General features: G+C 34.6%; 3 protein-coding genes across 3 annotated transcripts in view; all 3 read left to right on the forward strand.

The window, feature by feature from the left end:
• LOC108968607 overlaps positions 1 to 19,579 on the forward strand; it is a gene marked incomplete at its 5' end in the record, with an annotated part of 66,859 nt that extends 47,280 nt beyond the window's left edge. The window contains 5 exons of the mRNA XM_018932725.1: positions 2,390 to 2,539; positions 15,883 to 16,050; positions 16,411 to 16,567; positions 17,944 to 18,110; positions 18,265 to 19,579. Coding sequence (XP_018788270.1) covers positions 2,390 to 2,539; positions 15,883 to 16,050; positions 16,411 to 16,567; positions 17,944 to 18,110; positions 18,265 to 18,590 — 968 coding nt within the window. The remainder of the gene's footprint in view (positions 1 to 2,389; positions 2,540 to 15,882; positions 16,051 to 16,410; positions 16,568 to 17,943; positions 18,111 to 18,264) is intronic.
• LOC108968620 (protein insensitive-like) lies at positions 10,872 to 12,193 on the forward strand. The gene has a single exon (XM_018932745.1). The coding sequence runs from the start codon at positions 10,934 to 10,936 to the stop codon at positions 12,086 to 12,088; it is 1,155 nt and encodes a 384-aa protein (XP_018788290.1). The 5' UTR covers positions 10,872 to 10,933; the 3' UTR covers positions 12,089 to 12,193.
• A 1,630-nt stretch (positions 19,580 to 21,209) lies between the features above and the next one.
• LOC108968612 (nucleolar transcription factor 1-like) lies at positions 21,210 to 22,771 on the forward strand. The gene has a single exon (XM_018932729.1). The coding sequence runs from the start codon at positions 21,765 to 21,767 to the stop codon at positions 22,158 to 22,160; it is 396 nt and encodes a 131-aa protein (XP_018788274.1). The 5' UTR covers positions 21,210 to 21,764; the 3' UTR covers positions 22,161 to 22,771.
• Positions 22,772 to 26,182: the final 3,411 nt, after the last annotated feature.

Here is a 26,182-nt window from a genome sequence, read left to right on the forward strand (position 1 = left end):
ACTACCTGTAATAGCAATCTTACAAAATAATAATCCCCAAACAATTTATTGTTACAAAATTTTGGTATTGGAGAGTAAAAGTTAAGAGTAAGACCTTTGAAAAGATCTCTTTCTATGTTCATTTGGCAATACCTCAGTGTAAACAAGATAATTCAAAGCCGTGGCATATTGCCAAAAGTTGTATTAGGTCCACTTCGCACCCTATAATCCGTAAGTGACGCTATAGCCAATGTTGACATTAACGTTGGATCGCTTTTAACTAAAAAATCGTGCTCTAAACTTTATAATATTCACTAGAACAGCAAAGTTGAAATTATACACYTTTCTTGCCTCTCATTTTCATATATAAATTTTCAGCTGAGTCAGCTGTTCTGTAGCCGATATCTTTGATAACGATAAAGGAGAATTTTTGAACATTCRTGAGCTCCCCCGAATCCCAAGCGCATTCCAGAGGAAGGAAGATATTCGCAAAATCGAGTTTTTGTGCTCAGAATATGACTATTCATCACTTCCCAGTTTATATTATTATGAAAATCTGTATTCAAAATTATTTATGGTATATTCGATGAGCCCAATTTTCGATTACTTTTTTCATGAATAGTATCACGTTCAATTTTGGCTTCTAAAGCGCAAAGTGAGTCTACTTCAAAACACTGTCATTAGTGTTTCGTTAAGGAATTTATAAGTCTTTTTCAAAAATAAGAACCAAGCTAGATATAAATTATTCGAATATTTAAACTAATGGTTTAACCTAGATTTTAAACCGTGGTATGAATCAAAAAACGTAAACAATCACATATCTGAATATAATATTTGGATTGCGGAAATAAAACACATTATAGACTAAATAAATAATTACACAAAAGAAGCAAATATCAACTTGAGGATACCAAAAGAGAATGCCATACCCGAGCATGGTCGACATGTTCATATCAACAAATATAAGAATTATACTAAATCCTTTCAACTGGTTAGTCCAGTGTCATGGAATATTCACATATTTTTACTTACGTTGATAAGGACCTTTATATACTCGTATTTCKGCAAAGAATTTATTTTATTAACAAAAGAACCATTAAAATGTATCTTCAGTACTAAGTAAAGATATTCTACAGTAGATAAACATATATGTACATATATTTTCAATATCTGCTTTATATATAGAAATTTAAACTTATTAACAAATGTTTTCTTCTCATCCATTCTACCCCCAACAACCATAAAAACAACAAAAATATCGCGATAAAAACACCTTTTAATCTCCACTGGTGCACGAAACGCACGCTACAACAAAAACACTGCTTGTAAACGAAATTTGCTTGCGTYGTCACACTAATTGGACTGTTGCTGTTATGATATTGCCAATGATGACGATGATGTCCTTAACTAATAACAACAACAACGACAACCACAACATGATTCGTTCGATGCTCGGACACTGGTAAATCCAAATTTGTACGAAAACTCTACAACGCATCGATAAAAACCACTACAACAACAACAAACGCAACAACATAAATTGGCTATAACTGTAATGGTGTGCCAAAACGTATGATATGGTCTGTAAATGTACGTTGTGCCGCACCGGAAACACACAACACACATCTATACGCACCAACCCTACGAGCAATTGAACACACAACAACAACAACACACTGTCATATTGGCTAATGAACTGCGCGCTGCTGCATTTCGGTCACGAACTTCTCATGCCAAACAAACTGTCAAACTGTGCACGCCACACGCTCACAACTCATGTTCGCATATATATTTCTACTCATATATATATATATATATATATATATGTGTGTGTGTGTGTTTGGTTTTATGCGTCGTGCCAATTTCTTATGCCAACACCAATGCCGGTGTCCTTACGCTCACCTCAATGACGACGGCGATGACGATAATGAATTGTCTGTTGGCATTCACATGGCAAAAACAACAACAAAAATATCGCCAACTGTTCCTTGGGCTATACTTATGTCAACAATAAATCACCTGCTTGGATATCTTAACGTCACCACCGGGACTCCACCTCACCGGCTTCGGCACAWATCTCTGCTATTGTCGTGCACTCATCTTGGACACTTGGCTCTTGGCCGCTGCCTGTTATCCGCTTCCCTCAACTCAATCGCCAAAACACTCAACACGCAACCACCGCAAACCACCGAAATCAACACAAACCACTCAAACTCGACTTAACCCTCTGCAATGCCGTCTGAATGCCGTTATTGCCTACAACCACACTTCCTTTCGGCCGACGCATATAATCTCTCTAATCTGCCGGCAACTACAAATGTGCTAATCAACCGCTCACACCATCAACCACCCTACGACAACACTACTCCACCCCGCTGCACCACCTTTTTGCAACTGCCGCACGCCACAGGCGAGGTTGGCAAGGAGATGTACATAGTGAATCGCGGCCGTCTGCAGGTGGTCGCTGACAATGGGAAGACAGTGATGGCTTCACTGAAGGCAGGTTCCTATTTTGGCGAGATTAGTATACTGAATATGGGCACAGCAGGTAAAGAACTTGGTAAATATCAGTTTTAGTGCGCCAGGCGGAACAATATACACGTAAATAAGAATATAAATTTTCTTTTCGTGAAATTTGTGCGATTCCTCCTAACAGTTGTTGCCCATGCCCCATATACTATACACAGCAAACAAGCCAAATGTTAGAACTATAAAAAAATACGACACAACCATTAAGTTTTCCAACAGTCCCTAAGGCATCTTTAGTAGCTTCATACACAAATCCAAAAAACAACAATACAAAAATAAATGTGTYTGTATCCCTCCTTAATTTGCAGTTAAAATGCAATTTGATGTTGCCTGTGTATGTTAAAGTAATTATTTGTAATTCGGAGATATTTTGAACTAGTTTTTACCTTAAAATGCCAGTTTTATTTCCTCTCCTCTCTCGATGTTGTGCAAATCGTAGTTAATCACATACAGTCTCCAATTACAGTTTAATAGCACAAAGTGGCAAGTATGATAACGRAGCCAATTACATACCTACATGAACAGGGTGACGCAAAATTGCATGAACATTTGTTTACTAAAATTTTTGTCGAAACAAAATTTTTTATAAGTTCAACTAACTGTTGAATAAGCTTACAACTTTTCAGCTAAATAGGGTTATTCAAAATTGTATGTATTGAAACGTGATCTTTTCTTTCTTATTATAACTCTTCTTTCGAAAAGTTTTGAAACAACTTAGTTCAAATAAATATTGTACCGGTTTTTCAGAAGAGAATCCTTCTACTACGAACGATCGTTAACAGTGTATTTAGAAACTTTCTTCACATCAATTCAAGCGAAAATCGTAAATATACTGCAGAATTTGTACACACTTTAACGCGAAACAAATTTTCCCAGAGTTAGGCAATTTTTACTAAAAAATAACCTTACTTTTAAAACTCCAACGCATATCTCCAGAACAAGTGAATCTTTTCACAATATTMCTTCAATACATTTTCGTTTCATTTTAATCAATATGTCTTCTAATTTCTTTAAAAGCTGTCGAACTCATATAAATATCTCTTATTTGTAAAAAAAATTAATAAATCAAATGTATTTTCACGCCAACCTGTTCTAAAACTTTAAACGCTACCAGAAAGCCCGTCAGAAATATTACATAAAACAAAAACAAATTACCCATATTTGACTAGCATGCGATAAAGCGAGAATCTTTACATATTCTTATGACAGCAAGTGACACTTTCAACTTACACACGCACACATACATATGAACAYTTATCGTAAAACGTTACTATACCGAATGTATGCCATAAGTAAGTGTGATATTTAATTTTTCTAGATATGCTATTAATATTAATTTTTTATATGTTTATTTGTGCAAAACTTCGTTATTTGGCTTTTATTTTATTAGATAAGTTCAAATCTCAAATAATTTAGAGAGTACTGCTTGCGTACTCTGTCAATAGTTTAAGCATCTAAAAAAATAGGATATAATTCGCTATTCTAGTATATTGTTATAAATCACACTAAATACACTCATTTACATATACAAGTCGCTCGACTTCGGATAAGTACCTCGTTCGCAATATAGAACGTTGATCGCCTTTCACATTGCATTGAACGGGACTCGTACGTCATCGCAGCGTATCTCTATTAGAATATTTTCTCAATCTAAGATCACGTCTAAAAAGTTATTTTCATTTTTAAAGTAAACAATSTGATGAAGATCTCAATTAGATCCTTGGAAAAAATAGAAATTAACTTTGTTTACTAATTTCACATAAGCTTTCAAATATTCTTAGCTCACTTAGACACAAATGAAAACGAATTGCTAACGAATGCTTTTAACACCTAAACCTACCTCAGATACATAATGTTATAGAAATCAAGCTAAGATGAATTGATCTCCGGATATCGGTAAAATTTTTATGCAAGAAATAATTTGATAAACAGTTATAAGCTTGTTAACTGCACATTTTATATATTTTATCTTTAGCAGTTAAAGCTTTCATTCAATTAGAATAACTTGTTAAAATCCTCGACAAATTTTTGAAATTCGAATGGTGTTATWATGCTCCGATTTGTGATGAAATTATTTTGTTTTTACCAGAGTCTTCGCTTTTTATATTCCTGCCGCAGAGAACAAGGTACGAGCGATCTAGCTTGAGCACATAATCCACATTACCGTCCGTAGATTGTAACATATTTCTACGTATTAATGATGATACGATTTTTAAAGAAGTCGGCAGAGATGAGCCTTCTGAGGATTTCCCGATCATTTTCACATTTTTTATTTTTGAGAAAATAGTTAAAATAATAGCAATTTTTCAACCAAATGTAAAAATTCACAAATAAGTCATGTATATTGAAGTAATATGAATATGAAATTGATTTGAAGGATAAATACACCGACTACAATGAGAATTAGGCCGACGCATACATATTAAGCCGGCTCGTTATTTTTTATAATGAAGTACCCTTTTCATACCCAAATATTTAWAGGTAATTTTTTCGGCCATTGAAATTCATAACATCAAATTTTCAAATTACTATATCGAAATAAAAAAAACTACGTTTTTAATATTTTGCCTCAAAGAACAAACCAAATGTTTTGTACGAAAAAAATTTTGAGCATAAGTTTTAAATGAAAAAAAAAATTCGATCTTTAACGATTCCCTCATCACTTTCTCAGAAACTGAAATAGCCTCTACTCTTCTTATGACAGAATGCTGCTTGTTGCACATTTCATATCTTCTTGATGAACGAAAATTTAATGGATTTTAAATAAGTGCTTGTTTCCACGAAATAYGCTTGCTATTATTGTGAAGTCAGAAGTGATTACTTAAATTGTGCTTTCATAAACTCTCTTMCAATTACTAGGATTAATTGCTTTGATTTTATTTTTTAACTGAAATATAAATTGATCGCTTAACTAATATAATTTGCAAAGACTTAAAGCTAATAGAGAATAAAGTTTGATTGATCCATTTTATGACAAATATATGCTATTGTGCTCGAACTCATAATGACTCTGGTCCTTATTTTCAAACAACATCTTCTGAAGCTTCTCTAGAGCCGAATTCTTCACCTAAGTTATTCACTACAGAGTGTTTATCTGGTGCTAAGATGTTACTACAAGTAGGATGCGCTGTCCTCGTGGAACGTTCTTGAATAGCGCAGGTTAGCAGCTTCTAAGCAGTTAGTTCTTTCATAAGGTCTAATTATTAGCAGTACAGCTGCAAAGAGTTTGGCCGTAGCTAAGCAGCTCATAGTTTATGATTCTCTGCCAACCCCACCAAATAAATTGGTAAAGCTTCGTGGCCGTCAATCCGAGCTTAGCTATTGAATTTCCATTTGACAAAGAGTGACTTCGCTTGACGTTGCTCGAAGTGAATTACTTCTCACCATCAGTTGGAGAGATACATTTTGTTTCGCGATTAGCCTATTGAAATTCGGTTTTTAAGGCTTTTCTGCATAATTCGTGTGACACTCCATTGAACTTCTATTTTTCTGCAAAATTGAACTTTTTCAATTTTATATGCCTACGAGATCTGAACTTTAAGCGCTGAAAATATATTTTACACTATATATTATACTATACATACATACACACGCATAAATGTTTGCGTTTAAAGATAATTAAGCGTTATAATTATTGTTATTAAATCGTGCATTAACTTACACTAACATATACATATATACAACTACAGCTGCAGCTGTTTAAGCCATCCAATGAGTGAATGTCAATCCCGAAATAATCGWGAAATAACTGCAATTTAATTGCATTATAATTACAGGCGCAAAGTGCCGAATGCGCTACAAAAGCAGGTTCAATCAAACACAAGTAATTGCTTTTAACTTCACACATCGTGCATATATCCTTACTATATACATACATATTATTATATATGTATATATATACCAWATATAATGACCGACACACACACATGAATGCATAGCCAAGTGCTTGTTTGTGTGCGTGTGTGTCGGCAGTTGTCAATGCTGTTGTAGGAACACAGCGTTTGYGGTTTGTCCTTGCTGCAGCGCCTACACACACACACATATTAACATATTTTGTATTCGCGCCTCATTTGCTGATTCTCTTACAACTCGTAAACTCGCTCATTATCAGTTTGCAATTAATATTGATAGCAATAATAGCAGAAATCGAATTATAAACGAATAATTTCATTTCATATTAAAATGCAGCAATGCGCGCCGCCGCCACTTTCAGCTTGTTGTTTATCTAAGTGTGTGCGTGTTTTTGTATGTGTGAGTGTTTAGCGCATAATTTCCGTTCATAAAATATGTGAAAAGCATTGTTGGCGGGTGAATTTTTTACTCCCACTCCCCGCCTTTTCGAGGAAATTAATGAAGTTTGCAGAAYTTTCGTTGAATTGACGCAATCGATTGTAATCAGCGAGAGATAATTGTGGTCCCTTTAACATGAAGCACACAAGTTTGCATACCTTTGCAATTTTGTTAGTRTTATTATTGAAAATGTTTAATTATATTTTAAATTTAAAGCTTTAACAATGCCATGCAGCGCTTTGTAAGGAACCAAAACACGGTAGTGGAGAACGCTGGAATGAGAACTGTTTAGGTTAGGATAAGTACAACGCAGGCATRACCTAACAAATAATTACTTTAATTGGTCTAGGCTTAAATATAATTTACTATAATATTTMTTTTCATTTTTATATAATATACATTGTCACCTAAAATTCAAAACAACTCACCATCAAAATAAAAAAATCAAAAGAACAAATAAACTGGAAAATCTCTGCCAGATATAATAACCAATATCTAACCATTTTATAACCAAAACTCGAATAAACTATAAATAATATTACATATACCGTCACCTAAAATTCAAAACAACAACACTCTACAATCCCTGTCAGGTATAATAACCAGAATATAACCAATACAAAACCATTTTATAACCAAAACTCAAAATTTGTTTCAATATGAGGGGTTTCTATTATAACGTTTTTACTTCGCCTGTAAACTTATGAAAAATGATGTTACGTTATTTTGCATTATAGGTCGTTTGGATTATTTTTGATGTAATAGAGTTAGATACAATAATTATCGTCTTCAAAAATAATAAAACTCAAAGCACTGTGTAATTAAAAACTTACTACAAAGAATCGGATTTCTCACGAGTTCCGTTTTAACACTCGCAAAATATTTTKATCGGGCGATCGCGTTATGTTGAATAGTCGAAAAAGTATTTTCGTATTTTGTCAGTAGTTGTCGTTGCAGTCGTAAATCCCCAGTGCTACCAATCAYATTGTGTCATATCATATAATGTTGGAAGATTTCAAGCTTTATTCAGCCAAAAAAAAAWTAAATTCGGAGAAGTTGAAAAAAAGTTGYAAATGTGCAAATATGAGTGAAAATAGTGAAGAAACTYGCTGCATTTTGAAATTTTTGTATAAAAAAGGGACAAAGCCACACAAGCCACCAATGAAATTTGTGAAGTTTACAGCGACGATGCTGTATCAGTTCGYGTAGCACAACAATGATTCACTGGTTTTCGTTACAGAAATTTCGATTCACACTGATGGAATAATGTCTTCGACCAAAATGTCGAACATAAAAAAGTTGAAAGTTTATTAAAAATAGGAAAATACTTTTTCAACTACCCAATATGAAATAGGTATACCTTTGAAATACAGTATTCTAACACGATAAATAATGTTTCAAAATAATAGCTGTGAAAGTAACGACATATGAGCTTCTTACGGCACAATAAACCATTAGTCGCAGTGCAAAGCCTCAATTTTCTATCTAAGGACATATGTTTGACAGTTATGCTATGAAAGGCTGCCATATTTTACATAACTGTTTCAAAAAAAATCAAAAAATGTTTCACAGTAATTTTTATCAATTGTGAACGTATTGAATAAAAGGAAAAATAATCAAAAAAATTCCGGCGATGCTATGTGCTTAATCCTGCAAACGCAACAGGCGGCGGCATACACTTGAAGAGATACAAATTAAATTGAAACAAATGTGCGACGCGTCAACCGGCCGTAAAAATGATTGCTGCACAATGACGGAAGTCCGGCCAGCGATTTCGTCGCAATTGTTTTTATATTGTGCAGGTGCTTGCTATTGTTGTTTTAGCGCTGCTTGACACTTTATTCTCATTTGCAAATGGGCTGGCACATTAATATTTTTAATTAATTAATTAATTTTACAATGCGGGCGGGTGGGTGTGTCTGTGGTGAGAAACGTGCATGTGTGCTGTGCCGACAATGTGCAGGCCTAATGTGCAATTATTGCAACATTAAGTATGTATGAGAGCACACAGCATATACATATACATATACATATATACCAATGTACATGTTTAAATATGTATGTATATAGCAATTATTGCACTTGCGTTGCATGTAGGGTGTCCCTTGCATTAATGAAAGCAGCCGCAAGTACTGAAACAAAAGCTGTTGACGCGGTCATCACAGCTCTGTTTTATCGGGAAAAGCCAGACTTTTATATTCATGCCTATAATAGCTGTAAAATTTTAATTAAATGCTTTTAAAACCTTTTGCAGAAGTAAACTCTTTTAGGTCGGTTATAGCCGAACTTACAACCCTTTTCGATCAGTATTGGATTTTTTCTGTTAGTTTGACAATCGTTTTGAGATTTTATCCATTGATGATGCAGTATGCAATGCATTACTGCGCACCAGACTTTAAATACACACATTGTCGGCCTTCAAACAAATTAGCAACTCCTGGCTTTCATAAGATAGATTTTATGTCAAAGAACAAAAGGAACTGTTGCGTGCTGAGTGATATTCTAAACATAATAAAGATTTTGAAGAAAATTGGGTATACTATATAAAAGAAGTTTCATTTTTTCTATAGTTTTAGTCTGGGAACAAATCGGGTACAAAGGTCTCTGATTGCCATTCACTTGGGAGAGGSCAGAAACGATTCTTTTACATATGGCTCAATTAGCTCACGACTTCTGGTTTCGACCAAATATCCTCTGGGTAGCCTAAGAACAAAAGCCAGTTTGTATTCATCAATATATGGTTTATTGTACCTCATCTATTTAGGTTAGTTATAGTAAATCCATTAGCCTTGTACATGTACGCCATATTTTTCCCCAGTGACTGAAACAATGCGACTTCGTCATTAAACCTGTCACATATAAGTGTATTTCCCCAGTGTGAATCGGAATATGATCATGACTTTCCTTTGAAGAGTTCTCGTCATAACCTGATGTTTTTTCTGTGATTATTATTGTAAAAGTTCCTATGCGTGCACTGCTCTATAACTGGTGCAAGATCGAGTTTATACGTTGGTAAAGAGATACCTGTCAGGTACGTCCTTAAGCAACGCCAAGGTGCTTGGCCTAGAAATTTCTATTGATTTTTAAAGCCATTCCTTAAATAATTTTTTTAYGATGTTATTTCCTGAGGAATGGTTTCTATCACTTGTTGTTCAAATGTCTACCTGTAGTGCGAACAAAAAGACACTTTTATGTAAACGCTTTATCCAATTTTTTTTTTTTTTTTGCTCTTTATTCCAGAACTGGGAATCCCGCTTATTTGGAAAGTTATTGGTTAGCGCTTAAACACATCTTTTTCGTTATTAGTAATTTCTTGAACGAGTATATCCAATCTCATTTTCTAGACACATACATATGTATATATGTCAACAGCCAATGATATCCCGCCTCGACATAAGATATCCGATATTTGTGTTTCAAGCGACGTGAACGATCTGTTGTTGACATTCTTTGGTGTGTTTTGCACTTTTTAAGGGAAAAATTCAAACTATCTTTCAAAACACTGTATTTTAATTTTTTGGGAAAATATAATAAGTGTTATGGTGTCTTTAACTAAAGACTTAAAATTTAGAACTTTTATTTTAGAATCATTTTTAGAGTAGCTAATTCGAAAAGTGATCGTTTTTAAGAAATGAAAACAACAAGACATTATTTTTCGTTTAAATAAATTTAATATTTCAAATTGATGTTTTTAATAAGGAAAACTTATTTTCCACAAATTGTGATATTGAATAATCTAATAATTAAATAAACATACTATAATATTCCAAAATAGTCTTAATGCGCGTATTTTAAAAAAAAGTTAATAAGCAAGACTTTTTTTCCATTCGCTGAAAGAGAAATAGTTAAGCCACGAAATTTTAGGGATCGGAAAACCCCACGAAACACCACACGAAGTCCTCTACAGTATGCGCTTTCTACCTGCCTTCTGCAAACTTAATCTCCTAATCCTTCGGTGTAATATTTAGTGCCATACGCCATTTTGTTTTAGTATTTTTACCTGCGAACAAGTGCATAAAATCAGATCAATTTTTAATGTCCCAAGCAGAGTATTCTGAGTGTTAATACGGAACACAACTAAACACAACAAACTAAATATTACCCGCTTTTTACAATACGAAAATATATAATAACAATGGAGAAAACTACTTTCAACAATGAAATGCGTGAAGCTTTTGAAAGTGTTCGCATGCTTAAAGAAGCAAAGAACCAAGAGGAATTTAGCAAAGTCATGGACGCTATATACGCTACAACTGACGGATATCTAAACGCAATGATTTCAACAGTTATAGAGAAGAAACAAACATTGCTCAGGAATTTGGAGGAGTTGACAAATGAAGAACTCGAGCAAATGGAAATTTCAGAACCCGCACCGGAAACAAATAAGCGCAGAGCCGCACCGCATGACTATAGCAGCTTCGATGGTTATTGCAACCTTGTGCTCGCGACACTTTCAGATAAACCGCCTATTATGCATGTGCCGTTTTTGTCTCATAGCTTCGATGACACTGATGAGGACCAACTGGATGACGATGATAATGATAGACTAATAATTGACGAATCTACTCAACAGGAACCTCTCAATAATGATGATGTGATTATAATTGAAGAATTGTCTGAAGACGAACCTCATGAGAATGATGATATGCTCATAATTGACGAATCTAGTCAAGAGGAATCTCATGGGGATAGTGAGGTGAATAGTGACAGTCAGTCAGTGCCAAGGGACAGCGGTGTAGAGATTGCGTCTTCAGAGACAGAGTCAGAAAGCGTGAACGGTGAAATAATTGAAACTGTAAGAACCCCAAGTTTACCGGAATCAGTTGCGCAGCTACCAGAGCAAAATCAAAGTTTGAGCAATGAAGCAAATGACACTGTAAGAACCCCTAGTTTACCCGCAACACTTGAGGAGCTACCAGATGAAGATGAAACCTCTGAGTTTATTACGATTGGCCCGAATGGCACACGGGTCTTGAGAACAGAGTTCAACAACATATCTTGGGATTCGGACAGCATCAGTACCAGAAACCTTCTCAACATAATATTTGGTGAAGATATGTTGGCAACACATACACTCAGCGGCAAGCCATCTCCAGCTTTTAAAGGCCGGGAGCGACCAGCCAAAGGGCAGCTGGATATCAACAAAATAGATGATTTGACTCATTGTGTGATGCAGAAGACAGGTTGCAGTGAGCGCGACGTACGCACTACAATTACTACCAAGTGCGCAGACATCGCCAAGAAATATMGGAAAAGGAATATCAATATCAGCTATACGGACTTAAACTAGGAATAATATGTAGGATTTCATACATGTACGATTTATTTAGTATTAAAGAATTGAGTTTTAACTAGGGTCASATTATATATCAAATATAAAAAAATATATTGAGTAGTATGCATGTAAATAAAAAAAACAGCTAAAAACTGAAGTGACTAATTTCAAATTTATTTAAGCCGCGGCAACTTGTTCATATGTGAGTCCAGAAATTTTGGGAATTTTTTTATGATAAAATTTCCATAATAATGGGGGGTTCATTTGTAGTTCAAATAAAAAAGAAAACAATGCGAAATAAGAGCAAATATCTTTATAAAAAAGTTTTGCTGGGATTTTGTTCTACAAATTCTACGTTTGCTTTAAGAGAAGCCTGTTTACTTGTCGCAGTTTTTCGCCGAGAAATCAGAAACTGGTAGAATAGTGTTTCTGGCGGAAAAATGATAAAAGTGGTCGAACAAAATGGTGCATTTTCAGTCAAACGGAAAACTTTTTCGACTGCCCAATATGTTCCGATTTTACTTTACATCAAAAAAGGTCTTAGACTAAGACAACTTAGCCTTTTTAAAAAACCACCACATTTTGTGCTACATATCGGCAGCTGAAATGCAAAATAACGTATTATCAAAAAATTCGAAATTGAGGCTCACTACTTCAAATTAAATACATCATATTACATATATTCAACATTTTSAGGTTCTGCGGTCAGATATAAACCAGTGTTGACCAATATTAAAATTTTGTTTCACTCATGTTCCATTTTATTTCGTGCTTCATTTCCGAAAATGTTGTTCTGTTATTTTGTCTTTCAGGTGACGATATGGAGTTCTATGCTTTTACTTATATGTATGTACAAATTTTAGGTAGTTTTTATAAACGATTTTAGTAAGCGAGAAACAGGAGTAATTTTTTCGAACAGCAAATTTATACAAAATTGTTTAAGATTATATTTATATTTTACAATTATTTAATAAGTCATGTTTCTCATAATAGTAATTTTTATGGCTGACATGTCTTTGAGTGGCGATTTTTGAGAAAAAGAAAAAATTTAGAAAGTGCCAAATTTAAAAGCTTAAATTTTTATTTCAGTTTACAATCATTTATGTACTATTACTTTACACTTTATTATTTAATCCGATTTTATTACAAAACACTTACTTATGCATAGAATATTCGGGATTTAGCCCTTTTCTCTAAGTATTCTTCTAAAATGTATGTACGTATGTGTCTATGTTCGCTGTGTCTAATTCTATAAGCAAACCGTATATTCTTCTATAGAATTATTGAAATATTTTTAACTCAACTCCATAATTTATACCCGTAGTTAATACCTAGCTACTGACATATGTAACACATATAGGCAAAACAGGTACCAACACACTCATACATAATGCAATTTTGTACTCCACCTACAACAAAAATAAAGTAACACATAAAAATTAGCTACTTTTAGTACATAAATATTTCAATTCCAGTAATTATGCATATTTTATTAGCGTTGATCTTCCTCGTTGTATTGCTTTGCCTGGCAGTAACTGAACTGTTTTCCAGCATTTACTTCCATTRCTTTTTGTTTGACATTAGTTATTGTAGCAACAACAACACAATTACTGCATCCAAGCATTTTTTACAGTTATTTATGCACACACATTAAAAAATCGTTGTTGTCGTTTTATTTTTTTTGTTTTGATTTTGCATTTAGCGCACTTTTCATAAATATGTAGATTTATGTTTGGGCATAAATATTTTTTCACATTTTTTTAATTATTTATGCACAAATACATTTTCAAATCCCACCACCAAAAACCCCAGCAACATGTTAACTCTTTAACATTTACATTACTGAGCCGATTGCAAAAACTGCCAGAGAATGCGATAATTTTTAATTTATTCCCCAATCAAATGGTCAGAGGTGGCAAAAAATTTTTGGTTTTATTAAAAAAAAAAAATGTTGATTTCATTTTGAAAAAATTGTTGATTTTATAAAATAATTGTTTATGTTAATTAAAAAAAAATTGATTTCGTTAAGAAAAAAGCGCTTGAAATTTGCAAAATGAAATAAATTGCAATTTGTGGTTTGCGTGTAATTATTTTGAAAGCAAAATATGCAAAAAAAAAAAATTAAGTAAAAATATGCTAATATTTGGGTGAGATAAAAAATTACATTTAGTTAGCCGCACATAAAATTACATAAATTTGGAAAGAACTTCAGTATGATATTTTAAAAATTAATACACATGTGCATTAACATATTTTGATTAGCTTAAATTGTAAAACGACCGAAAAATGGTTGACTGCCTTTAGCTCTTCAGTTTGCGCTATAGATTTAGGTGTCGAAAATTTATTTCAAAATTTAATTTTTTTATTGTAGTACATTTATCTCACCTGCTAATGAAATGTTGTCATTATATCAGATAATAGCCAGTGAAATTATTAGAATAACTGATATGTCAGTGAAGGAGTAGAGTTATCTCCCATGTAAATTTTTTGTAATCCGAAATTCTTTGATGAGTGAAAAATTAATATATTTGAAAATTATAAATTTTAAATTCTAAAACTCATATCAGAGAAATGTAATCCCGATCATAATAGCACAAATAGTGCTGTGAGAAATTGTAAAAATATAATAAGAGTTAAATATAGTTAATCAAAATGTATACAAATAATTCGAAAGGCTTTGAAATCAATAGTTGCCTGCGATCATTGACGGTGCTAAGAAAGGTGCACAACTGCTGGCATGATCCAAGCTTCTCGGTAGATGAAACTGAAAAGCGTTTTTCAACACTGGGAGATATTATCTGTATAATGTCCAACAGATGAAAAAAATAAAAAATTTAAACATGGCGGAGTTTTAAAAAAATAAAGTCGATTTTGCCCAAAGTTATGATTATTTATTACCTGGCCTAGTGATCAGATAATTTTTCATCGAGTAATCTCTCAAACAGACTTCACAAATTTAGTTTTGAGAAAAACGCGTTAAAATTATTCACGTTTTGATGAACCATTTCGCAGGATACCACGAAAGAAAAAACAGAGAAGCTTCAAATTGAATGGGCAATCGAATGTCATTCGAAAGAACATGCTTGAGCATTTATTTTTTGAAGATTTTTTTTTTCAAATGTTTGCCAGGCTAYGGCTCAGATTGTCATCCAGTGAGTAGAATTATCGATGACTCGTTCGAATATTTCAATAAGTAAATAGCGGATGACACTTGTGATGTTTTGTTTCAAAGCCTGAATTGAAGCGGGATTATCCGCATAGASTTAAGACTTTACATATCACTWCAACSGTGTAATATCCCACGATYTTGGTGGCCAATCGTCCCACCCAAAACATGAATTTATCTGCTCTCCGAAGTGTTTTCTCAATAAATCCATTGATTGACGCGATGTGAGGAAAGTCTTGTTAAAAACAAATGTCGTCGAGGTCACGAGCTTCAATTTCAGGCATCGAAGCGGAAAACTTTTTATTTCATTTATAAATATAAATCTTATATGGAATTAAAATTTGAATTCATTTAATTCAATGATTTTTTTTTTCAGTTTATAAAAAAAATAATTAGTTCCAATTACTTAGAAAATAAAAACCATGGTACTTAGCTTAGCTTGCCCTCAATTCACCATTTATTCAYCAACATCCTGAAGAAGCATTTCATAATCCGCCATTTTAGTTTTCAKTTTGCATGCGACACCATCACACATACATATCCTAACATTTTGTCGCTGAACTTTGCAATTAATTAATTATCAACTTTCTTACATTTCAACAATGTTTTGTCCAAAAATCAAAAAAAATAAAAAAATAATAAGGTAATCGCCGCACTGCCTCGGTACGCTCGGTGGGCTATAGCGACCTCTTCGTGCTGAGCAAAAAGGATATGTGGGACGTGTTGAAGGAGTATCCCGCGGCGCGTGTGCGGCTCGAGTCGATAGCGGTGAAGCGTTTGGAGAAATACAAAAAAGCGCCGTTAGAGAAAGGTGTGTAAAAATATAAAGCATAAAATAATAACTAAAATAACTAAAATAACCGAGCGATGCCGTTTGCCCCATCCAAACTGAACCCCATTAAAATAATTGTTATATTTGTACTGAAATTAAGAACTATTATTGCTAATTATTTACTTATTTGTTGGAAACTTTATTTCTTCTAAATTTTATTAATCATAATTAGCATTAAGCCAGAATTAATTGCCCACTAGTTGTGATAGTTATATAATTATTTGTTTGTTGTTTCACATGTTTTATGAACACACCAAATGCTTCCTACCCAAAAAATTGATCCGTATTTCATTATTGTATATATTGCATTTGACAATATAGTAAAATACTTTAATGTAGTTGCCATGGGACGCTGCCAATCGACGCCCGGCTTGGTGGAGAGTTGCGGCCGTACAACATTGGARGATATGTGGCTGCCACCGCCGTCGGCATTGTCCTTCGCGCAGCAACAGCAAATACAACAGCAACAGCAACAACAGCAAAGTGTATCTTATAGGTGAGTGACCTCATTCGGAGAGACAAACAAATATACATTTTTGGAAAAAAATTTTAAAAAATTAATGTCAAGAGAATTCGTAAAAATGTGCAGGCGTAGTGAAGGGCAGACACAATAATGTAAGCTTTATTTCCCAGAGCGCTCTTTTGAATTTGCATACATTATCCAACCTAATGACCATTATATCTTAACTTTATCATACGACATGAGCTCTTCCCCTARTTTAGACCTGCACTTGTCTTGGTTMGCATCTGGGCTGTAAAGCGGCTGCGAAGGCGTTAGGATGCCGGCTTTGGTGGACTATGCCTTTGTTGCCAAAAAAGACAATGTGCATCGTTTTCACTTTSGATTTGCACATTTATCAGCGACCTCTTTCTGGTCCTCCAAAAAGGCCTAGTRCTACCGAAACACACCACTTCTTGCTGCGTAAGCCTGCTTAATCATATCAAACGTCTCTGTCGAAAATTTATCGAGCTTCACACAAAATCCAATCGCGTACCTCTACTCTAACGAAGGCTGCATTTTCGGCTTGCACCACTCACAGAAACCCGTCGGCGAATACGTTTGTCTTGACTCTACAGATGCTCGGAGACAACTGACTAGCTGCTCGTTCGTTAGCTAGCAACGCCTTCTACAGAATCCAGATGGTGCGGGCACGCTACGAAGWACAAWCGCAGCGGAAGAAAATCAGTAATATTACTTTTCGGAGAAACTTTATATTGTGAACTTTAATGTAATTGAAAAATTTGCTCGGARAGAAGCTTGCTACAATACTCTCCAAGTTTTTGACCAATAAAGACGAGGGTTTCTACGAGAGTGGTATTATGAGATTACCTTCAAAATAGCAATAAATATCTGTGGTCATGACCATTCGTGAAAACAGGTTGTCGATTCGGTTTTATATCCGRCRCTCTCACATTTTGARGGGTGACCAAGGAGACTAATAAGATAGCGGTCGCGATTCTCTTCCATTCCTCGTGGGAGATGGCGCCATCCTCCCAGCTGCGATCGAACACGCCAAGTTCTATTGAGCCCGCGATGGTTGGTTGGGTCCCTCATGCGACCTTTGCCGCTAAATCGCTGGTTCAGCTAAGTTCGCGTCTGGTCCTGCCCTATTGTTCTCGCTCTCAGACTTAAAGAAATCTATCTCTAAATATTCTCTGWATATTAATTTTTGAGATTTAGAGCTGTTTTCAACTTTTTAAAGTCTCTACTCGTCATTGAAGGTATGACGTAAGTAATTGAAAATTTTAAGAAGCCTCAGTTATCTTAGTAGAAAGCGTTATTGATCTTAGTGTCATTCAAATTTGTGCATATTATATATTATAATTTATTATTAACTAAAATAGTGAAAATAACGCACATTCATCTCACAGTCGTGCTCCCAGTCCCCGCTCAACAATCACCTATACGGAACGCATAACACGCGCAACCGACTCACCCGGCTCGGTCAGTCCTAGTGTACATAGTTCGGACGATCGGCCGCGCAGTCGGGCCACGTCGCATCACTCAACACGACTACAATCGCAGCCTAGTCGAACAGGTATGTTGGTGATGAAATATTAATTATTCTTTAAATTAACTATTTTCTTTTAATTAATTATTTTGTATGACACATAAAGAAGAGCATTTTGCCTTAAATGCATTCAAAATTATTTCACTACTATTCTCACTTTCCTTGCTTATCTCCAACCCAGGACACATCTGCGATTCCAGTTCGCATTTAGAATGCTACGGTGGCGGTTTGTCCGCCGCTAGCGGTGGCATCGGTGGTGGCGGCACTACGCCACTACTSGGTTCACATGAAGCCTTAGAAGATGAAATCAAACGTCTGCGCGAGCGCCTGCACACTGTGGAGTCGGAGAATCAAGCTCTAAATACGAAATTATCACAGCAACAATGGGATTTAGAGAATCGACTGGCCGAAATCGAGATGCAAATATGCGGTGTCTCGTCGACATCCAGTCTGGATCCGGAGAATGAGACCGAGGAGATGGAACGCAATCGTGAGAGTATCATATAACACGGGAGCGAGCTGCCCCATCAGCCGATCGGTATGATGTACATATCATGTTTAACATGAATCGCATTGTTGTTGTTGTAGTTAAATGTTAAAATTGTCGTTGACATCATCGTTGTACACAAACATTCCAATTATTACTCTCACACACACAACACAACTACAAACTAAACTGTGTCACCCAGCGTGGATGCAAGCAGCAACAAATCAGAACACAATCACCAGTATCACCAACACCCTTGAGCGTCCGTGGTTCAGGAAATGTTAAACTGAAAATATACATTCTTTTATTTATGTATGTATGCTTGTCGCGGTACATCGCATGTCTAACTGTCACTCAATTTTGTGTTTGTATTCCGTAAATTGGCTGACCGAGTATGCATACACACATACACCCTCACACAGGCTCTTGCTACAACTTACACAAATAAACGCCGTCATACGAACCTACCACCACCACTATATAACTGTATACATACATACATGTGTACTAGCAAGTCAATGTGTTTTATTCTCTAAATTCCTTTCATTACATTGTTTTGGGAAAATCAACAACAAACAACAACAAAAAAACAACCTAACTATTCGGCAACATTTTCAATTTCCGCTTGCAACAATGTTTCTATTTCTGATTGCATTGCCGCCTCTGTCATTCGCATCAGCAATGTCATCATTATACTCGTCATCACCATCACCATCATCATCAACGCTATCAGTGTCACTGTTCGCCAAGCATCAGCGATCATCTTCGTGTTTATTCAAAATTTGAATTGTTCCTAAAGACAAACTAAAAAATATAAGTGTTTCAAGAATTTTAGATTTTTAYTAGATGTGAATAAACAGTGATTGTTTTTGTTTTCATCAATATCAGAGACTGTGGAGAAGTAACCGAAAAATGCAAATAATTATAAAATTATAAGAAATGTCAAGAGAAAGCAGAGATTTTKAAGTTCGTCGAACAAAATGTTACATAAAACAGAGTCATAGCGAATAATGCCCTTAGAATGTTATCCATTAGATTATATTTTGGATAAGTTCTATAGACCCTCTATTACTTTATCCGTTTTGTGTTTTCTTTCACAAAATTGTATAGTTTTTTTCCTAAGAAAAGCATGCACATTAGTATTATTCACAGTATTGTCCATCTGAAGTTAGAACATTTTTCCATTTTACCGGCGATTTGTCGAGTCCAACCCAAAAKAATTGTACCGGCTGGACGAATCGTGTCAATTTATGACACCCTATTGGGATGTGAACTGTAAGTTTTAAAGTTTATCAGCCGCTATTTTTCAAATATAAAAAATTTCCAGAAACATGAAGCCGAGCGTTGTYCTAATGAAAAATTATTGTCTCGTGTCTAGTCGCCCATCGGGCAGGGGATAAAATTTTCTCCCGATCGGGTAAGCCTGTCATAAAATGCGACTAAAATCCTAGTGCATAYTGTCTGTTTTTTATSTTGCCTCARAATTTCAGCATAGAAGAAGTAGTATAATACTCAGCTTGAACTGATATTGTAGACTTTGRATGATATTTTTTATAATCAAAAGACATTTGAAGTTTAACCGATAAATGTCACCAGTCATTGAGTTTGCTGGGTGGTCAATTGGTAGCAGCAAATGTTACGAGGTTTGACCGAAACTATAATCTGGTACGACAGGGAACAGCTAACCTTTGGAGTTCTCTCCAATCAGCTCTTTGGGTTTGATTCTTTGGGGATATTCGTGATGGCTTTGGCTTAAACCTAAAGGCAGGTGGAGTTCAAAGTGGAGTTGCACTGCGGCCAGCTGCCGAACTCGAAATCGACCAAGGGAAAAGGTATGGCTTCCACACGACCAATTGGAACCAAATAATAATTTCAAAGCACATTTATAAGCTTTTAAGCACCGTGTGGTAAATTTGTTGAATTGTGGTATGWAGTGTTCCCCAACGATGGTTTTAGGCGGCTTTAGAAACTCATAATACAGAAAATATAGAATCCAATTTCCTTGCTTTTGAATGGATTCAGSTGGATTTAAACATTTCTAATTGGCTGCATGTGTGCCTGCTAAAGTTCCTGTACTTTCTTCTTGTGTTTGGCAACAATCTTCATCGAGTAATACTTCCAGGTTTTCATCTTTCAATCCACAATCACCAGTTTGAAATCGTGGAAACCACTTTTGGCACATTTGCTTAGGTAGGGCATGTTCATTATAAACTTTCACCAAAACATGATAACTTTTGGCTGCGATTTTTTTTGGCACAAAGTTCAATATATTTGAGTGTAAAAAATTGAACAAGCTTCATCAACCGATTTTCCATCTTCGAATGGAAACTGTTGGACCATCCTTATTKACTCGTCAAAAGCTTCGGGAACTTGATTGAGAGGTTCTTATCYCCTTTATAGAATGGACCGGGAGCCAAATGATTACTCTTTTTCCTTTCGGTGGCGAATTTTAGTGCGAATGAAAAATTTGCTCCAAGAGAAGCTTGTTACAACACACTCTCCAAGTTTTCGATCAATAGAGACGAGGRTTTCTACAAGAGTAGAATATGAGATTACTTTCAAACTTCCAACAAGTTATCGAACAAAACAGTTTATATTAGACTTGAACCAGATGACGCTATTCTAAATAAAACCTTCAATTGAATTCAAAAATAATGCATTTATTTTTACTAGGCCGAAAACAGAAGGTTTATGGTTTATGAAAAAATCCAAGTATTTTTTCACTTCTCATTATCAAATTGTAAATACAAAACCCTGTGGAAAAGGAATTCAAACCATCATTAACCAATTTGTTTACCGGAAATTCTATACAATGTTATACACAGGATCTATGCCGAATATATTTGGACTAACAGTTCCTCTGAATTCTTCTACTTACAGAATGTACTTTATTTTTGCAACAGTCTCTGATATTGTTTTACTAAAACAACCTATATTTATTTTATAAGATTTTATCTTCCTAGATGTAATATGAATGTATACTTTTCTCACACACTACTTACTTACCATAAAAACTTTTTAACCCACACTTTAATGCAATTTTGCTCATCAAATGCCAAACTTTGCTCACACAACAAACTCTAAACTATTTCTCGAAAATCTATGTATATGTTTGAACAACAACAATAACAAAAATAAAAACAACAGGAGCAGCGACAACATCTACAGTGAAGTCRGAGGAAAATCGAGGGGAAATGAATGTGTCCAGCGCTCTGACATCAACTGAGCCAGAGACGTCAAAGTATTCATGGTCACGTTACCTGAACATGTCTACRCAGACGCCACCCTCGCGCCGCCATCAACGACCCAGCATGCAAGTGGATAGCGCCGAAGATGGCGATGATGATGACGACGACGACGATGATGAGGATAATAACGTAGACGTTGACAGCGATGGCAAGGATAATGAAAATGACAATTTGATTGAGTCCGATGAAGAAGGCGAGGCCACCACACATTTCGTTGGCAGTGCTGGTTGCAGTAGTGGTAGCGTTGGTGCCGATGCTTATAAGCCACACGCCTCTACGTCGGACGCAGCTAAAGCTCGTGATCGRCATGCAGATCGGGTAGCCAAGCTTTCATCGATTTGAGAATTTCCGCCAAACCGATTAGCGCTTTACAGCGAGTCATACATACGCAGGCGAAAGTACACGGTGTATGCCCAGATGCTTTGGTTTGTAGGCTTAGAAATATTAGATGTAATTTCTTTTCAATGTACAGGTGAGAATCGTAGCTTTACCGTCAGCATATTCTATAAATGCAATTCGTGTACATCCCAGGTAGCTGCCAAATAGTTTTTGTATGTATTAGAGTAAGGTACCACAGAAGCCAATCACGCACATAACCGCACACATACATACCCTTTGATTCATAAAAATTGTTGCGAAATATTGAACATTCCACGGATTTTTCTCTCGCTAGATTACTACTTAGTTCAATTTCAGGATGAATTCAATCGCATATGGGAACCCTAGCAATATGAATTCACGTCGATTAAAATGCTGTTTCTTGCTGTCCAGTTATGGTGCGAAAATGTTTTTGAATATTAGAAGAGCGGACTAGAGATTTGAACTCATATTTGTTAGAAAGATTTCTGGACTTTTCAGTCTCAGATTGCCCACAGCATCTATAATGGTCCTACAACCAGTCTGCCTGTAAAAATTTGAATTTACTTCAAGCATACGAGGTATGTTCAAAAAGTATCGCGAATTTTGAATTTTCGCGGGTACAAAAAAATGGCTCAAAAAACGAAATTAAGTGCGCGGATGCATTCCGAATGTTGACTGTGGCATACGGAGAAGCTACCTTGGACCGAAGCAACGTTTATCCGTGGTACAAAATTGGCTTTTGCACCACGATAACGCCCCTGCTCACACATCGTTGCTTGTGCGCGACTTTTTGGCCAAAAACAACACACTAATGATACCGCAGCCACCGTATTCCCCAGATCTGGCCCTCTGTGACTTTTTCTTGTTCCCTGAAGAGGCCCATGAAAGGACGACGTTACGCTTCTCTTGACGAGATAAAGACGGCATCGAAGGAGGATCTGAAGAAGATAAATAAATAAATGATTTTTTGAAGTGCTTCGAAGATTGGAAAAACCGTTGGCACAAGTGTATAATATCTCATGGCGATTACTTTGAAGGGGGCAAAATAGATATTCATGAATAAATAAATAATTTTGAAAAAACACAAAATTCGCGATACTTTTTGAACACACCTCGTACATAAAACCTAGAAATTTGCTGAGATTCTTTCATAAGCCCCTACCCTTAGTGCTTTTCGTTATGGATATATATCTAGTTCACATCTAACTCTGTTTCGATTATGATTCACACCTAGTTAATGTGACAGCATAAACAACCGATGGTTGGGAATAAAAAATAACAATGCAGTTCCATTTGTTTTGAAATTTCAAAGGCGTTTTTATACATATTTTGGAACGGGCGATTTTTAATCAGACCAAAAAACTGGTAGGTCATTGTATGAAGAACTTTATATAAAWTGTGCACGAAGTTGATAGCGATCGGATCATTTGTCTCGGAGTAATCACTACAGAAACTTCAGAGCCTACTAGTTATTACGCAAAAAATACGTTACAGATATACTGATAAAGCTAATTAAATCAAGCGGTTATAAATTACGATACTGTAACTCAAAAACTATATGAGATATCGATGCAAATTTTCAGATTGTAATTTTCACAGCTATGAGCTAAGGAAATATGAAAAAAAAAATTTCTTTTAAACTTCATACTAAATGTGCCCTTTGAAAATCATTGCTAAGTATCTACGAAGTCAAACACGCTTCAAAGACATGCTTCAGAACTCTCTTGCATTGTAAGCTCAAAGAGGTATTTCACAATTTAAATTCTTTTTAAAATGCTGTTTAGCAAAAACTAAGAAAAAAAGTTTGAAAACTTGATACCTGAAATCTATTCATGTTCATTCGAAATCAATACGCAAAACATATGCTTCAATACTCGCTTGGATCATAAGCTCAAGGAATTTACTTTACTCTTGAAATCCTGGTTAGCAGCAACAAAGAAACAAAGTTCAAATACCGGATTCCTGAATTCTAGTCCTGTTCTAAGTGATCAAATTCGTCTTAGTTTCCAACTCTTACTCAAACACTATAAAGTCCACATGGTGACAATTGGACATTTCTGATTTTGTTCTTATGAGGAATATTCAGAATAATATATTAAACTCTTGCATTCCCAGTTCAAAATATTGCACTCAATACCTTAAAAAATCAAATTACACCAGTTGTTGTCTCAAAACATGTTTGTGGCAACACTTTCACAGTAAATTTCCAGATTTACGTCATACAAACCCCAACATGCTCCCGAACGTGATCTAACACTGCCATAAAAAACAGTTTTCGCGGTGTAATCGGCACAATCCGAGTACCGACGATAGTCACACCACACACCCGCGCAGTAACCTCTCAAATAATATATCACCGCCAACAGTCACTCAAACACCGTTAGAATTGCTCATAATTGATGACGCCATACACTTTGTAAATAATAGTTAATCATTACAATTTGCTGTAAATATATTATAATCATCTTAGATTTTTTCTAATTGGACGAACATTTAGCTCTTGAACACACACTACCACAGCTTAGTATATATATATACATAACGGTACAAGTACAAGTGAAAGCGTGTGAGTAGGGCGTGGCATGTAATGGCGCCCAAATGCACTATTGTGCTTTGTAATTATAATCTAAATGAAATAGCTCGATAAAAATAATAGAGACTTAGGGCATATTCAAACAAAAATCAACACTGTAAAATATATATACAATTTTAGTACGTAAGTGTCGTAGTTATGGTAAGACAAATTCTTGAGTAATCTATTATAAATACTTGTAAAATGTATGTAGTTAAGAATTGAATAATCAAAAAATAAGTTATACTCGAAAAAGGTTTACAGTTATTCAAGAAAACGCATTAGAACAACATTCACTTACATACATAMACATTTACATACGTTCATCAAACGAAATTAACATAATTACGATTCAATAAAACATAAACTTATTAATAATAATTGTCATGTGTATATTGGAAACGATTTACTTTAAATAAATAAAATACTTGAAATTAATTAGGTAAGAAGAAGAAAAAATTATAAAAAGAAAAATCAATGAAATAACTAAACAAATTTGTACTATTGGAAAAGAACTGCCAAACAAATGAGTAAACAAACAGAGAAATAAAAAAAAATAAAAATAAAATAATAATTATAAAAAAAAAATAAAAATAAATTATAGAAAATTAGCGGCGTTGTGAAAATTAAAACTAAAACCATTATTATTAATAATAATTCCAAAAAAGTCAGAAAGAATGGAAATCAAAGCTTTTCAGCGTCAACGTCAGTATAACCAAGAGATATTCACTAAATGACCAAAATTTGCATAAAATAAATGAAAAAAAAAATGTAATAGCAGAAATCACCAGAACTAATGAGCCGAAAAAAGCGCTAATGAAAAGTAATTAATTTGTGTAGTTTTAAAGCATAGCAGTTAATATGTACCAATAATTCCAATGACTTGTCTACAAACTACATAAATATATAGATAACTGTGTATGAWCAAAAATTAATGATCAATAACGGTATCAAGCAGCAGTTGCTAATGTGAGTCAAGCGTATTTTGTTGTTTTGTTGTCATTGTATGTAATGTGTGTATGAAAGTTTGTAAAATTTTAAAAATTACTAAACAATAAAAAACCTAGTGCAGACAAATTAAAATTAATAAAAATAAAAGTAAATACAAATGCAAAAAAACTAAAAACAACCCAAAAATTAATGAAATTATAATAAAAAATTACGGYATTTTCAAAATAGGTAAATGAGTTTAGCAATTAATATTAAATTTAAAGCAAGCCAACAAACAAATAATGAACTACCAAACAAGGAATGCGAAAGCAAAACTAGTGGAAAATAATTAGTTTACAAAAACTCAATGAAAATCTAATTAATTAGCACATAAGTAGCAGTTTAAATTTAGGTGATACGTCAAATTTAAATTTATCGCTGAAATTACAAAAACAAAAATCATTGAATTTGGTAGAAAGGCAAGTGGAAGTTGGTAAGGTGT

The sequence above is a fragment of the Bactrocera latifrons genome, unplaced genomic scaffold (assembly GCF_001853355.1).
Source record: "Bactrocera latifrons isolate USDA-ARS-PBARC rearing strain unplaced genomic scaffold, ASM185335v1 scaffold_221, whole genome shotgun sequence".
Taxonomy (NCBI): domain Eukaryota; kingdom Metazoa; phylum Arthropoda; class Insecta; order Diptera; family Tephritidae; genus Bactrocera; species Bactrocera latifrons.